This window comes from Galeopterus variegatus, unplaced genomic scaffold (assembly GCF_000696425.1).
Source record: "Galeopterus variegatus unplaced genomic scaffold, G_variegatus-3.0.2 Scaffold1099, whole genome shotgun sequence".
Taxonomy (NCBI): Eukaryota; Metazoa; Chordata; class Mammalia; order Dermoptera; family Cynocephalidae; genus Galeopterus; species Galeopterus variegatus.
Window position 1 is genome coordinate 289,672 of NW_007727210.1, and position 17,338 is coordinate 307,009.

General features: G+C 36.9%; 1 protein-coding gene across 1 annotated transcript in view; it reads right to left on the reverse strand.

Moving 5' to 3' along the window:
- Positions 1–17,338, reverse strand: part of CSMD1 (CUB and Sushi multiple domains 1) — a gene marked incomplete at its 5' end in the record, with an annotated part of 372,382 nt that overhangs the window by 246,800 nt on the left and 108,244 nt on the right. Inside the window, 2 exons of the mRNA XM_008574770.1 lie at positions 1,820–1,924; positions 17,061–17,157. Of these exons, the coding sequence (XP_008572992.1) occupies positions 1,820–1,924; positions 17,061–17,157 (202 nt within the window). The remainder of the gene's footprint in view (positions 1–1,819; positions 1,925–17,060; positions 17,158–17,338) is intronic.

Sequence of the window (17,338 nt, forward strand, 5' to 3'; positions counted from 1 at the left end):
ATATTTTGGTGAAAAGTTTGATTTTATAGATTTGCAGATTGGCAATACATAATCTAATGTAGATGCCAAAATAGGTCAACAAATTAAAAACCCTAGAAAATCTTTTGGCAACTTATGTCAACAGTCCTTATACCATTTGATACGGATCTTAGTAAGGTTAATTCTACACTTTGCATAACCCACATTTCAACCTCTGGCATGAAAAATGAGAACAGAGAAATGACTTCCTCTTAACATTGGAATGGCATGAGCTATCAGAATCATGTTAGTGTCAAAAAACAACCCTTCAAAAAATAAAATAACAAATGAAAACATAGAAATATATTTGGCCAAATAAAAAATAAACATAGTAAGTAGTTAAACAAGGCCTCGGATTCTCCAACAAGGTTTACTTCAAGGAGAAATTTGTTAGTCTCTCTCTTTTAATGCATTATACTGACTAGGAATAAAGTGGAATGTAGATAATTATCCTGATGGCGCTGAAGCCCATGTGAGTTAGTACATGAATAATTGTGGACTAATTATTTTATTTGCACTCTTTCCATGAAAAGTGAATGAGAATCTAGAAGCTACAAGATAACTTTGAGAGGGCTATGAGCATTCATCAATTGTAACACTGCTAAAAGTATTAGTGAATTTATTAACACTATCATGAATAAGGTTTATATTTTCCTATCTACCAATATTCACAAAACATATCAAATTAGTAGATTTTTCTCCCACATATCCTACATAAATAACATCCACAGTATCATTTTACACTGTCACTAAAGTAGTTCTATTCATATAAATTGGAATAAACTTGCATACGAATGCCTGTAATAAGTAGGGAAATTTAACCAGAACGTGAAACAGCCCTGTGGTTTGTGTATGGTTCAGAATATTTATCATCAGCTGGAAATCTGGCCTTTCGAAAACATGCATGCATTTACATCCTAGAAAACTGTTTATCTCAATTCAAAAGATCACTTATTAAAGCTTATCCATGTATTTGCTTATTTGTAACTGCTTATTAAAGGAGATGAATATCAACATTAAGCATTTTTAGTGCTTGAAAACATGTCCTAAAATAAACCTTACTCTCATTGCAAATTCTTTTTGCTTTCACAAGTTTTACCTGCATAATCAAATACCAAACATTTGTGAATATGACCTTTGCCATCCCATTTATTAGACTATTAACTCAGCCTCACATACATTTTTAAAAGGTTAGAGTCTCCTCTGCAATGCAATGCCTTCTCCCAATTAAAATGAATAATACACAGATGCAGGCACTGAAGTGCAGGCTCTTTGCTAGTTCTTATTTTAATAGCCATTGAAACTAGAAATAGAAAAAGCTTACCACCATAGTCATGATTTTGTATATTTTGGGAGGCTAATGTGAATATTTCCTATCGCTCACAAGAAAACTAGTAATATTACAAATTGTTAGTTTTTGCGCTTTTTAAGACAAACAACCTGAAGTTATAGCTGTTGTATCAAATTATTACAGATACTAACTCCTACATTTGCTATCGCTCACAAGAAAACTAGTAATATTACAAATTGTTAGTTTTTGCGCTTTTTATGACAAACAACCTGAAGTTATAGCTGTTGTATCAAATTATTACAGATACTAACTCCTACATTTCTCCATTAATTTGCCTTTTATAATACATATTTCATAGAGCTAGGTTTTATAAGATCTAATTTCATGCAAGTCTTAAACAAAGTTTTAGAACAACATTTCACTGTTTAGTAAGAATATGGATTTATTCCTCCTTTAAGAAAATTACTCAGTATAACAATAAAAGCCAGTTGCAGAAATAGTTGACCTTACTTTTGTATTCCAGGTGAAAACCAGCAGCTGCCACACTAATGTCAGATTGGAAATGCAAGTAGAGTTGGTTGGAAGTGCTGTTCAGCAATGCCGGCACCGTGGTACCTGTGAGAAATAACAGAGGGAGCTTTCTCATTACAAATGTATTCACTTTTCTAAATATAAAATGCACGAAGACTTTTTATATTATATTATTTTTATTTTAACTTACACATTGTAATTATATAAACTTATGGTGTACAATCTGGTATTTGTGTGTGTGTGTGTGTGTGTGTGTGTGTGTGTGTGACCGGTAAGGGGATCGGAACCCTTGGCTTGGTGTCGCCCACACCGCGCTCAGCCAGTGAGCGCACCGGCCATCCCTATATAGAATCCGAACCCCCGGCCTTGGTGCTCCCAGCACTGCTGTGCTCCCAGCACCGCACTCTCCCGAGTGAGCCACGCAGTCGACCCTACAATCTGATTTTTGATACGTATATATTGTATGATAATCAGGTCAGCAAAGTTAATGGATCAATTTATTCCTGAAGCTCCTAAGATAATTCTAGCCTTTGCCAATTCCACATACACGCTATTTGTGGATTAGCTTGCTTTGGGCTTTATAGAAAGGATGGAGACCCTCGGATCTATTTTTCTTAACCTAATTTCTTATTTTCTAAAAAATAATTGCAGGGGAAAGTGTACTGATCTTTGTGATCCATTATCAAATTTCCTTCATCAATCACTTCCTGACACCTGAAGACTTTGCTCCTCTACCCAACTCCGCACTGCAGGTTACCTTAAGCCACTTCTTTCCTACTTTAATACTTGGTATTTCTTTCCTATCTTACACAGTAAACCGAACCCATACCTTAATGAATCCTCCTTTGCTGCTCCCCACTTGCCCCCAGTTACCATTTTTGCCTTTTACTTCACTGGAAACATGTTCATATGCCAGCACTTTCATTATCTTTATCGATTGCAGTCTCTGCAATTTTACACCTTATCTCGTTCTTCTGAAAAATACTCATTTTAACTTTCCAACACTCCATTTACTGCCACCTCTAATTACATTTGTTATTTGCCTGTACCTGTGGACTCTATCTTAGTTTGTTGACCGCACTTGCCTTGTGAACCCTCCTCATGCAGTGCACTCTGTGGATCACTAACCTGACACTCTTCCAGTCATGCTGATATTTTAGGTCTCCTAAATCTATTTTAGGTCTCCTGTATTTACTCTTTCCTCCTAATCATAAACATTTCTATGAGGACATTTACTTAGTTTTACAAATCTCTGTTGCTTGTCTGAACACCATGTATTTAATTTGAGTATTTGCTTTAATCATTATATTTTTCAACATTTTATTTTTCTAGGTATGATAAAAAATTATACATCATCTCCTCTGCCCTCCTAAACTAGATGTGACGTCTTTCTATCACACCGGTGTATGAACACACAAACTCTTATATTTTACCATGCATTTTGTTTTTTACATTGCTTTAACAAGGTAATCTGCTTTTATTTTATCTTATTTTATTTTTACTTGATATGAGCAAAGAAGAGACAAATTTTAACCCCCCACATCTTATGAGGACTGGAGGGAGTGTCAGACTGGGAAGATGTTGATGCAGTGTCTTATTCATAAGATGCTGCTTTTGGCTGCGTAGCCTCTTTCTGTTCCCTAAGTGACTCGTACTGAATAATGTTCCACTGAGATCTGCATATGATTTCAACTGAACATATGTGAAAAGAAAAACATGAGTTTATTTTTACATAATGCTTCCTTCATTTAAAATGTTCTAGCCTGCTTTATAGTAACTAACACGTCAGAAGGAGAAATACAGATGCCAAGTAAAAGGGTGTCAAAGAAGTAATGATACTGAAAGGTGCTGAGGAAAATAAAAGTATTCATAACTCAGAAGTTTAAAACATTTTGATACTATGTATCATAATATGGGAAAATAATAAGCAAGTTTAAATCAATTTTTTTCCTGAAGTGTCTGTTTGATACTGTATTGAAATCATTCTTTAATAAGAAGTATGCACATACTTCATGTCAAAGATCCATTGTGTAAAACCACTGTATAGGTAAACTATTGAAGTTAGATCTGGACCTCTCACCATATGCCAAAATCAACTCAGAATGGATTAAAAACATATTTAAGACCAGAAAGTATAACACTCCAAAAGGAAAACATAGCAGAAACACTTCAGGATATAAGACTGGGCAAAGACTTCATGAATATGACCCCAAAAGCACAGGCAACAAAAGGAAAAATAAACAAGTGGGATTATATCAAACTAAAAAGCTTCTGCACAGCAAAAGAAACAATTAACAGAGTGAGAGAAAATATTTGCAAACTATGCATCTGAAAGGATTAATAACCAGAATATACAAGGAACTCAAACAACTTAACAGTAAAAAACAAATAACCCAATTAAAAAATGGGGAAAGGAGCTAATAGGCATTTCTCAAAAGAAAATATAAAAATGGCCAACAGACACTTGAAAAAATGCTCAACATCACTTAACATCAGGGAAATCAAATCAAAACCACACTGAGATATCATCTCACCAAGTTAGACTTGCTATTATCAAAAAAACAGAGAACAATAAATGCTGGCAAGGATGCAGAGAAAAGGGAACCTTCCTGCACTGTTAGTGGGACTGTAAATAGGTGCAGCCAATATAGAAAATGGGATGGAGGTTCCTAAAATAACTACAGATAGAACTGCTATATGATCCAGCAATCCCACTTCTGGGTATATACCCAAAGCAATGCAAATCATCATATTGAAATGATACCTGCACTCCCATGTTTATCACAGCTCTATTTATAATAGCCAAGAGTTGGAACCAACCTAAATATCCATCATTAGATGACTAGATAAAGAAAATGTGGTATGTTTATACAACAGAACACTGTTTGCCATAAAAAGAATGAGATAATGCCATTCGCAGCAACATAGATGAGCTTAGGGAAAGTCAAATTAAGTGAAATAAGCCAGCCACAGAAAGAGAAAAACTGCAAGTCTTTACTTATAACTGGTACCTACAAACTAAACAAAGCAAGTAAGAAAGATACCACAATTACAATAATATGTTGAACTTTCAAAAGGAGAGAACAGAACTGAGGTTACCAGAGGTGGGAAAGGGGGAGTGGGAGGGGAGAACGAAAGGAATTGGTAAAGGGCCACAAAAAACAATTACATTGTATATTGTTGAATATACTAATCATCCTGATATGAACATCACAGTGCACACAGGTAATGATATTCAACTCTGTATCCCACAGAAATGTACAATCAACTATGTTACAATTAAAAAAAAAGTAAAAATAAGGTGAACAAAGTTGAAAACAGCAATAGTGTAGAAAGAAAGCAATGATATTTTAAAGAACAAAGCAAGGAAATAAGTTGATAATTATTCAACGCAAGTGAACCTTATTAAAAAGATACAATCCTCTATCATCCCCTGCTCTCTATTTAAATGATTCCAGTATCCTCTGATTGTTTTGATCAAACCAATGGCTCCAGGTAAGGACTTCAGCTGTCTCTTTACATAACTTGGTTGTCCTAAGGCTCTTTAAACGTGATGGGAGTGAAAATGAACTCCTTATCTACCCTTGGGACATCTGGTTGAACTCTGTGGTCTCTATTTTAGTAAACACACTATCAACACCCACCCATGTTCTCATATCTGAGGTTTCCTCCCTTCCCGTGACCCCACACTGCCCTCCAATCAGTTATCAGGCCCTAACTCAATTGTTCCTAAATCTTTTTCTAAATTATGATAAACTCCTAATTTGTGTCCTGCATCTGTGCTTGCCCTAGTCCAATTCACTCTCTATTCAGCAGTCAGAAAGCTCTTTTGAAAACTGTATATATCATTATGTTGTGTTAAAATTCTCTTAGGTTCCTATTGTCTTAGACCTAAACTTCAGTCTCCTTGATTCGGCCTGAAGACCCTGCGTGACATGACTGCTGCCTTCATTTCCAGCTTCTTAAGACATTCCTTTTCAAAACTCATTTTCCTGCTTCAAGGTGTTCCCATGATCATAGGCCGGGAATGCTTTTTCCCTTCTCCGTGATCCATTTTGCCTTTCTTATTCAAACTCATTCAAACATCTCCACTCATTTCCCAAACTAAGCCACTTAATTATTCATTCAACAAACATGCATTAACTGGCCAAAGAAAATGATTAGCACCTCTCCAAACATACCAAATATCTTCTGACTTGGCACAAAGCAGAACTTTCCCTGATTAGGACAGAGCCTCAAAGACTTGGGCTTTGTTAAATCCTTAAGGATGATGAGCAGACCAATTTTGCCATGCAAAGTGTGAAACTGACCCAGCTTTAATCAGTCTCCTCTGTATCTCCACTGCTTTCCTCACCTTCATCTCCTGCCTGGACTAATAAAATAGCCATCAATTGATCTCTAAAACTGATATTTGTCTTCGACTTATGTATTCATTCTACGCACAAAAATAATCTTTTTAAAAATGAATAATGCTTGCAAATTTTATTTCTAGATATGGGTGCAAGACACGACTTTTAATAAAATTCTAGATCAACTTCAGCACATTCTGAAAACTCATTCAATGGAGTTGGGAAAACTTAATTTTTATCATTACTGGGGATTCCTTTTCTGCCACAGAAAAGCAAATAGTCCCAAACTTTTGGGCCCTTTTCTTGACACATAGTCACCCTTCAAGTGTCACGTGGACTGGTGAATTCCAGCGCTACCAAGGCTTTGTGCTCACTTTGACAGAATGCCCTTTGACGTCTCTGGTCCTGAATCCAGACGTTCTAAGTGCGTTAAGCTACCACATTTTTTCTGAGGTCCTGCCACCTCCTTGTGCTGCACAGAATTCAATTCCAACTTAATTTTCTGGAGGAATCCCAGGCCTGGGAAGCTCTCTTACCCTCCAACTTGTCGGTCACTTCAGCCCCGTCCACACTGAGACTTCACCACTGTCCTCACTGCTTTCAAAAGCTGAGCCTCTCGAAAGACTAAAGCTAGGAGGGGCGTGCCTGTTGTTTTTAGACCCAAGCTACAGACACCTGGCTCTCTCCCAGAGAGAGACTGGGAAAAATACCAGTGTACCCAAGTGAAGTAATATTCCAGAAAAATATCCTGTCACAAATGCAAATGAGTTTTTGTCAGTTCCATTCTGAAGATATATTAAGGACTTCTCCTTGACCCTGGACACAGCATCTCTCACTGGGTTTACAAAGGTCCACTCCTAGTTTGAACACGCATCTTAACTAGTAATTTTGGCACCTTTGGCCAATCAGCACCCAGACTGTTACTGGAATGCATTAGAAGAGAAACAGTGAGAAGAGGAGGAAAGAGAACTCTATATCTATGCCTCACTGTGTGTGTACAATGTGTGTGTGTGATACATGGTGTGTGCATGTGATATGTGTGTATGTGTGACATACTGTGTACGTGTGGTAGATGGCCTATGAGTGGTTTGTAGGTAGTGTGTTTGCATGTGCGTGCTTGCATGTGTTTGTATTTGTGTAAGTGCACAGAGCCATTTGGAAGTTGGAGTCCCAACTTGAGATCTGGTCACGAATCAGCCCATTTTCCCCAGCTGCCAAGGAGGGTTGGGGTCATTTTAGGACTGAATCACTAGTGCATGATTGACTGTAAGAACACTGTTTAAGTGTGTGTGAAACGAGAAACACTTAGAGCATGTTTGCTGATTTAACCCCTCCACTGCAAAGCCGCAAACAGGGTACACCCCAGGCCTCGGGTACAGACCAGTGAGGGAGGAGGAAGGAGGCAGGGACAGGAGGTTTGTCAACGGTGCCCATACACGGTCGGCACGAGGCCCTTTCCATTATTGGGGAGAGAGGCGCCCACTAAAAACACCCATCTGAACCTGTTCTGTTCCACTTGTGGATGTTTGTTGTTCTTGCTGTAGTGTTATTTTTGTGGTTTTGGATGATGTGTGCAGAAAGAACAATGTCACTATAGATCTAATTTAACCAAATAAGTTTTCATGATATCATTGCACTACTTTTTGCATGGTTTTATTTATAATTTGTGGTAATCAGTGGCTTTTCCCACTCCATTACTAAAATGTAAGCCTCTTGGGAAATGCTTTCCTTCTTTGCTTTCCACCTACCAATGACCAGAGGTTCATCTCGGTTCTCACTTCCTGCATAAGAGCCACCCAGGACACACATGCTTACACGGCTAGGGACATATCTTCTCTCTGAATTCAAATGCATGACTTCCCTTCTCATACCATTCTTCATGTTTTCTTCAGTTTTTCTAATTGTCCGCTCTTTGGGAGATCTGACTCTAGCTTACACTTTTAAAAATTTATTGGAGCCCCCAATAATAAGCTGAGCCCCCCCAGCCCCTAGCATAATAATTTTCCTATGCAGACATTCTACATGCATTGTTTGACATTTTTGTTTGCTTGTCTTCTGTGGCTATATTACAGCGAAATCAATAAACCTACTTCTAGTACTGGCTCTGAAACAAATCAGGTCTGTCACCCTAAGTCATTGAATCAAATTCTCAAAATAAAGATAATATTAAGTCTCTTATATGTGAGGAATAAGTGAGTTGTGTACACAAAAGTGCTTTGTGAATTATCAAGTTCCCTCTAAATGTCAGTATTCATTGGAGCAAGTAAATTCATGAATGACAGTCCTGTGTGCATTTGTTATGAAATACAGTCATTTGCTAGTCTGTGAGTGATGCTAGGTCTTGATGCTCCAGGTGGCATACAAGACAAGTAGGAATTCATTAGCCAGGGAGGGCTGGGAGCATGCTGCACAGTTGGGCAAGCAGCACATCTGCACACGGGCCACCTCCCCATGAGATGGGTCTCCACTTTGGGATCTTCTCAGAATAGACTATAAAAAGAAGCTATTCTCACCATAATAAATGCAACTGAGCAATTTCTTAAAAAATGTTGCCATGGGGGAATATTTTTCTATCACATTGTTTTACTGTGACCTAGATAGAACAACACATAAATAACAAAATTATTTTTATTATGGTCCCTGTAGATTCTACTTTCAGCACACTGATATTTACTTCCCTTTAGTATTGATTATCAGCTACAAATTTGTATGCATTTTGCTCTCTTATTTATTTATAATTTATAACCTGCCTACTACCCAAAATGATTTCAAATAGCTTACCATTGTGAGGGTACTAAGATTAATAAAACCCATTTATTTTACAGGGCCTAACTTTTTAGAATTGCACATAGAAGCAGTTCTCTAAAGTTTCATGGTCTTAAAGGGGGTGCTTATGACTTGGATGAGACATCCTGTTCCTAAACAAAAGATTAGTAATTGATCAAGAAATTTTACAAAGATTAGATGCTTCGGAAGTAGTGATGTCCTAGATAGGTGAACACCAACAAACTCTCTGGACTCAAAATCAACTATTACACAGAACAGAACCCCATTCCAGAGTTTCAACAGCTGGTGATAACACCCCAATTCACACCACCAAAAATGATACTGATGCAACAGCCCTGAGATGATGACATCATCAGTCCTCACCTGGGATAAATTAAAAAGACTTGCCATGCTGAAATAATACTAGCCTTGCTTTAACAAGATGTTTTTGTCTTAACTGTGAAGTCTTGATCTATAGCTTTTGCTTTCTTTTAATTAAATAAATAAAAGGGGGGGAAATGTGGAGGGTACTAACATTAACAAAGTACATGTATTTTACAGGGCCTAACTTTTTAGAATTGCACGTAGAAATATTAAGCTTTGGAAAGACAGAAAACTTTTCCCAGGCTTAAGTCTCTGTTGTAGATAAAGAATTGTAACAGGAAAAATGCTGGCTCTAAGGGCAGGTGTCCGTGGTGCAGCTAAACTTAATGATTGTTGCCATGACAAATATCTTACTGTTCTTTTTGTAACCACCTATGTTCCTTTTCTATAATTTTCTTGCCTGAACAATAAATACTGAGAGAAAACCTGATTCTGGGTTATTTTCCAAGAATTCTTCTCCCTTGAAGGATTTGTCTGGAATTAACCCTTTTGGGGCCTCTCACTGCTCAGAAGAAATGGGCTTTGAGTAATCCTTTGCATCTCCATCACCCTGGGGGAGAGGTGACATACCATAAAATATCTACATACACATGCCTAAGTAGAAATGAAAAATCAAAACACAGATTTATTAAAGATGTCAGTCAATTGTTTTTCCTGAAACATGTACCCCTTACAAATACACATTCTTGTTTGTTTTTATTCAACAACTAACTTTTAAAGTAGGTTTAATATCTCCTTTATAAATATTTTTGAAAGTATCACAGAAATAAAATTTTAAATATTGATTACATTTTTAAAAATTCAAACTTTATGGCTGATTTATCATTTTTTTCATATAAAGTGCTTTTTAAAAAATTCATTCTAAAAATTTAGAAATAATTTCTATCTTAAAGAAAAGTTGAATGTATAGTACAAAAAAACGCTGAAATATTCACTCTCTCTCTATTGCATAATTATTTCTATCTCTATAATGCATATACATCTATAATACATATATATGTATGTGCATGTAAATTTAGTTTATTCTAAACCATTTTTGAGCAGTTCACAAATATGTAACTCATTTCTTGTAAAAATCTTGTGTGCATTTCTTAAAACAGTTGCCAAAGTTGAAAGCTAACATAGATGCGACACTGCCATCTATTCAACAGGCCTCATTTAAACTTCAACCATCTTCCAACAACCACTCTGACAGCAAAGGGTCACTCAGTGCCTTCAATGTTATGCCCCTTAGTTTTCTTCAGTCTAGAAGAGTTCTTTGGTCTCCTTGTCCTTCATAAACATGACACACACACACGAAAAAATGCAAGCCAGTTTTTTGAGGAATATTTGACAACCTGAGTTTATCTGATGTTCTTCATGATTAGATTTGGGCCATGCATTTTAGGCAAGAACCTCAAAATGTGATATTTTTTACTTGCCAGGACATCTTACCTGCTGCTGGCATACCATGCCTCATTATTGATGATTTAAACATTAATCACTTGAAGTAGGTGTCTTCCTGACTTCACTCTGAAGTTACTACTTTTCTCCTTTAATGAATAAGAATTAGGTAGGGCCATGCATCAAGAAAGTGAATGTTCTGTTCCTCAACATTTCTCCATGAGTTTGAGCATCCATTGATGTTCCAGTCCAAATTGATTATTATTTTTATGATTGCTGCCAATTCCATCATCCTTCTGTGTTTATTAGTTGGCATTTTACAGCAAGGGAAAACCTTGTCTTTCATTCATTTTATTTATTCATTTATAAAATGAATCAGTAGGATGCAAATAGATTTCTATTTTATACAGTATGGTTTATTTAGTATTTTTTTTTTTCCTACCACAGCCTTGGAGTCAGCATTTTTCCAAGAAATTGTGGTTCCTTTAATGGAAGAGTGGTATTTAAGGTGATATTTAGAGACCAAGATTTGGGTCCTCGGTGGGTTTATTGCTACTGGGCAATCACTCTTTTGCATCTCTCAAAAGATGAAGGTAGGAAATATAGTATGCGCACGCACACACACACAGACACACACACACACACACACACACTCTCACTCACTCACTCACTCTTTTATTTCTGTCTATAGCTATACACACTGAAACTACGAGTTCACTCCAGTACCTCTAATTCAAGTCCAACACATCAGGTCTGTTCTAGCTTTCCTCATTTTCATCTTTTCTAACTCCCTTCTCTAACATCAGAAATCTTGTTCACATTATCCTCAGTATATTTACTTATGTATTTAGTTCTTGTGTATATGCCCAACCTTCAAATTTCCCTGGGAATTTCCTCAGATCCATAGCCAGAGTAAAATGAAATTCTGTTTATAAATTTGGACAAATGTCATCCCACCTTCAAAAGAAAAAGAGGCAGGGCTTTGATTAGCATGTGTGTGCAAACTTATCAGGTCTGAGGTCAGTGTTTGCCTGGTTATTTCTGTCACCCATTAGACCATGTGACTTACACACTGAGGTGTACATGCAGAAAGGGAGTAAGGGATTGAGAGAGAAAGAGAGAACTGTGAAGTATATCTAAAAAATTTACCCCAAAAGTTGCAGGAGCAAAGATGAAAGACCCCCTTAGATGCCTGGTCTCAACCAAAACTAAGGGTAGGAAAGAGATAGACAGACCTTCTGGGTCTATCAGTAGGACAACAGAGGCAAAGAGAAGACTAGAAATAGTGATTTTAATGGCATTCCCTTCCTACAGTGACTGCACTCTTTAGATCCCACGTACACAGATGTGAGACCCTCACTAATCAAAACGATCATTTCTCTTTCCTTGGGGAAGAATAAGTAAAAAGACAGAGTAACCAGAAGTTTCCATTCAAAACTGTGTGGGAGAGATGCAGAATATGAATGCCCCTTCTCCATTGCCACTATATTATATAAAAAAATTATACAGTACACGAAGGGTATACATTAAGGGTTTTTAAAACTATTTTTTTCCAGTTGAACATACAAATGAACACTTGGTATTCACAAGGGCTACAGCCCTAAAATAATTAAAATTTTTTTTTTTTTTTCCCTTTTTTGTCTTTTTTACTGACCGGTAACGGGATCGCAACCCTCGGTGTTGTGCCCACATCGCACTCAGCCAGTGAGCGGGAACCGGTCTCCACATGGGATCCGAACCCTCGACGGGAGCGCCGCCACGCTCCCAAGCGGCGCACTCTCCAGTGCGCCACCGGGCCGGCCCAAATAATTAAAATTTCTAAATGTGGTTCTTGTTCATACTTTCCTCCATAACATGCATATATGACAAGGACAAAAAGAGCTGAGAATATGATGCGGGTGGTTGGGTAGGCTCATTCACAAGAACATTCTTGAGCTTAGAAATGCTTTAGAAAAACTGTAAATCACCCACATGTCAAACATCTCCTGACCTACCCAAAGTATGTAATCCTTTGAATGTTAAACTGTGAAATGTGAGTGGTCTGTTTAACTTCAGAAAATGTATTTGCAATATTGCAACTAGATTGATTTTTAATAAAATCAATTTTAAATATAAAAACATTATATTTAGGTGGATGTGAAAATATTTTGTCAGCCTGACTCTTAATTTGATAAAAGATTGATTATATAAAACAAACGTATGCTGTTACAGTCCAATCATATTATTTTTCACTGGATTTATATCTTCACATGTTATTTATTAATAAATTTTTCTTGATAGTGTTATTTGCCAATTAGTTTTCTAAAATGTTTACCCCTTTGCATTTTTTACTAAAAAAGTTGAAAGTAAAAAAAACTACAAGTTCCATAATTATTTTATGAGGGGAAGTTTTGATTCAAACCTTAATACATGCATCATAAAAAATCCTTACTTCCATTTTAGAAAAAATGCAGGCTGCATATCAACTCAGAGGTGTTTCAACTTTAGATAACTACATGTCATCAAACCTATCACAAAACCACCACGTAAGCCAGCATGTGGCATAAAATATTGTGATCAAAATTAAATATTATAAGAAAAGAGAACAAGATTATAAGACCGAGAGTTTCACCTGTATTTTCTCAGTATTGTATTAAGTGAGTTTTTTTTTTAATTCCTTATATATGCAACATCTCAGAAATATAAAAAAATCAAAATAGTAGTATAAATTCTGCTCACATTGTTAATATATGACTCTTATGTAATAAAGAAATTGTCTGGTCTTTGTCCCAGATATCTAGGAGGCAAACTCCAAACCCTTGGAATTTTCCAAGTGGTGGGAATGTCTTTGTTATTCATGGGGGACTCCTCATACCCCCCTGAGTTTATGGTAACTATGATTATGGTAATGTTTATGATTACTAAGGGTGGGGGATAGGTATGCTTGAAAGATAAACCGTGATTTAAAGGGTGGAGGCTTTCAGTCATGTGATATCACCCTGACCTTCCAACCTCTTGCACGGGAAGGAGGCCGGAGATTAAGTTCAACCCTGTAGCCAATAATCCAACTAATTGTGCCTACATAATGAAAATCCAATGGAAACTCTGAACACCAAAGCTCAGATGAGATTTAAGGTTGGTTATACACATCAATGTGCTTAGAGGGTGACTGGTCCTGAGGATGTAGAAACTTCATGTTTGGGACCCACCCCCTCCAGACATCACCCCATGAGTCTCTTCACTTGGCTAGTCCTGATTTGCATTCCTTATAATACAGCTGAGATCATAAGTATTTTGCTTTCCTAACTTCTGTGAGTTACTCTAGAGAATTATCAAAACTGAGGGGGCCAAAGTACCTCCAGATTTGTAGCCTAATGGTCAGAGTACAGATGGCCTGGGAACCCGAGACCTTGCACATGGTGTCTGAGGGGAGTCTTACAAAGAATTGTGTTTTAAACCTGTGAAGTCCATGCTAAACCCAGATAATTAGTGTGAGAACTGCACTGTAGTAGTATTTTAGCAAAATTTTTATTTTTTCAAATTTCTCTTGGCTAATTCCAAGAAAAGTAAATAAATAAAAAAGAGAAGGTTGTTGTTGTTTATCATATATACATAGGCAATGAGTTACTTCTTTTATCATCATCATCATCAAGTCATTTTCCTGCTAACCTTAGTCAATCATGCAACTGCCTCACTTTTGCTGTCTGTTGCACTTTGCTGGTAATGTGTGCATTTGTGTGCAAATGTGTTCAGTGATAAATTCATGCCTGAGAATATTAGGTAAAAAATTTAGTTCATTCTTAAACCTTTAAAAAAAATAACTTATTCTTAATACTAATTAGGATCTATAAAGTCACACATCTGAAGAAGTTCATGTATGATAATTATTTAAGAAAAGGCTTAATATGAGATAATTGTGCATCAGAAGATAAATACAAGTATGTGAGACTGATGAGATCTGATTCTCAGATAACAAGTGGCAAAACACAAACTTTGTAATCAGATTTTACCAATTTAATTCATAAAACGTATGAGAGGTGCTAGGAAATATGCATGACACACAAAGACTAATATACAGTCTCAAGAAACATAAATGTCAAGAAAATGAAAGAACATATTATATAAAAGGAGCAATGTAATCTCAAATTTGAGTATATCGTAGAGACACAAGCACAGAACTGCATGGTTCTCATTGCCTGCAGCATTTCTCTGTCTGATTTATCTGGCTATATTTTACTAATTTGTTTAGATATAAATAAATAAATGAATTAAATTTTTTTGCAGGTAGCCTATTTTTTTCCCCTCCCAAATTTTGGAAAAATGTTACTTCTTCTTCTCCTATAACACCTAACCCTACCTGCAGTGCTACTTATGTACAGATATTATAGATATAATTAGATTAAGTGATTACATTTTGGCACCTACATGTTGATTTGAAACTGTGTTGTTATTTTTAATGACAGAGATCTTATCTTTTGTTCCTAACAACAAACATGGTGATTGAAATACTGTGGGTAAGTTTGAAAATCACATGCTAAACTGAACTGTTACAAGAGACATCTGGTCAGGGCACTAGGAGAGCCTTCATGGTAGAGATGGCATTTGATATCAAACTTGAAGGACTGTAACAGGCTGTTTAAAATGAAAGTTCCAAAAGACATAATATTACAAAGATAGACAGAGATCATGGGTCACAAATAACAATAAAATGTTATGTAGGTATTTTACTGCCCAACACATTCCATGGTCATGCCCACGTAAAAATATGTTTTTATTTGCTGACAGCCAGAGACAGATCCCTGAATCACTTAAAGCAATAAAATCAAAGTAAAGACGTGGTAGACATTTTGAATGGCCTACCCGCTATCCATTTTCATTTTCTTACCTGATGAGTAAGAGTAGAATAGAGATGTTTAGGGAAGGAATGTATGCAGTTAAAAGAAAACTCCAATTTCCCTCTGCAGTAGGGATAAACAAGTGACAGAATTCAGGCTGAGACAGGAGTAATCTGCTGTTGGGGCAGGGGGAACTCACAGAAAATTATTACTTTTCTGTGTCACTTTTGACAAATCTATAATGTCTAAGTTTTTGTTCCTTGTTTGTAAAACAAGGGTAACAATAGAACTTAGATTCTAAGAATAGAACGTATAACAGAACTTACAGTTATAACAGAACTTATAATAGGACTTACAGCTATTATATACTATAGTATATATTAATAGGACTTATGTTCTAACAATAGAACTTAGCTAACAGTGCTATGAGGATACTTCAAAAAGGTCATGGAGGGCTGAGCCCGTGGCGCACTCGGGAGAGTGCGGCGCTGGGAGCACAGCAGCGCTCCTGCTGTGGGTTTGGATCCTATATAGGGATGGCCGGTGCGCTCACTGGCTGAGCGCGGTGCAGCCGGTCACAAAAAGGACAAAAAAAAAAAAAAGTCATGGAAAGATTTGTATCATCTTTCAATTCTATTCTTCCATGAAATTTTTGAAGTACTCTCATATTTTTGGGATTAAATTGAACATACATGTAAACACACACGGATAGTGGGGCACTGTATGTGCTCAGGAAATGTTAGCAATTGCGGTGATAACAATAACAAGGGAGATGTGGTAACACTGATCACTGCTCTTCCATTTGTGCAGTTTGATGTGCTAATGCTATGTAGAGTTGAAACAGAGCGTGTCACATGTCTGGAGGCAGATGACCTGCTAGGACAAAAGAAATAGTAATCGAGACCTAACTAACACTCATGGACAGTAGGAAGGATAGACTCTACAGGGGCATGTTGAAAGAAGAATCTTTATAACATAGATGCACTTGTGAAAGCTGGAGGTGCAAAAACATCAAAAAAGGACTGAATTGCAGTTGCCTACAATTCCAGATCTGGCTGCTTGTGAGTAGGATACTCTCTGCAGTTAAGGGCAAAGATTTTCTACAACTCTTAGGTAACAAAGAGCTGCAGATCTCAGACCTAATCGAGGCCCCAAATGCAGTGTGATTTTCCTAGATTGCTTACTCGTGGGCCATCCATTTTTAAGAGTTGAGAACTGTTTCCTAATCTCTGTCTCATTCTGACCTCACATGACTATTACGGGTTTCTGCTATCCACGGCCAGACTTAAACCTGCCACATATAAAGGCTACACTGCGTGACACTTCCAGTCTGGCCCTCCTGCCCACAGAGAACAGAGCTTTCTTGTTCCTCACCTGACTTTTGGTGGTTTTACTCTAGGACTTTGAACACTAGAGAAATTACTGCAGAGATAGAAGAGTTCTGCAATTGTTGTTGCTGTTTGTTTTGTTTTCTTAGTGCGCAGATTCTGATTCACAAAGACAAGGGAATCGGTGTCGTCTTACCTGAGAAACTTCCCAGTCTAGGTGCAGCCATGTCCCCGCCGTCGTAGATCTCAAGGGAGTCCCAATTTTGCTCCGTGGCAAAACCGATCACTTGAATCTACAAAACCATAATATCAAGTTAATGCTCATTTTTATTTTTGGTTTAATGCAAGTAGTTTAATCAGAAGGGTTTTTTCATAATTACAACCAAAGAAAATAAACCATAAAAGGACATCCAGAAATTTCTACAAATGGCACTTTTAATAGTTTATATTCTCAAAATCTATTATTTTAATTTC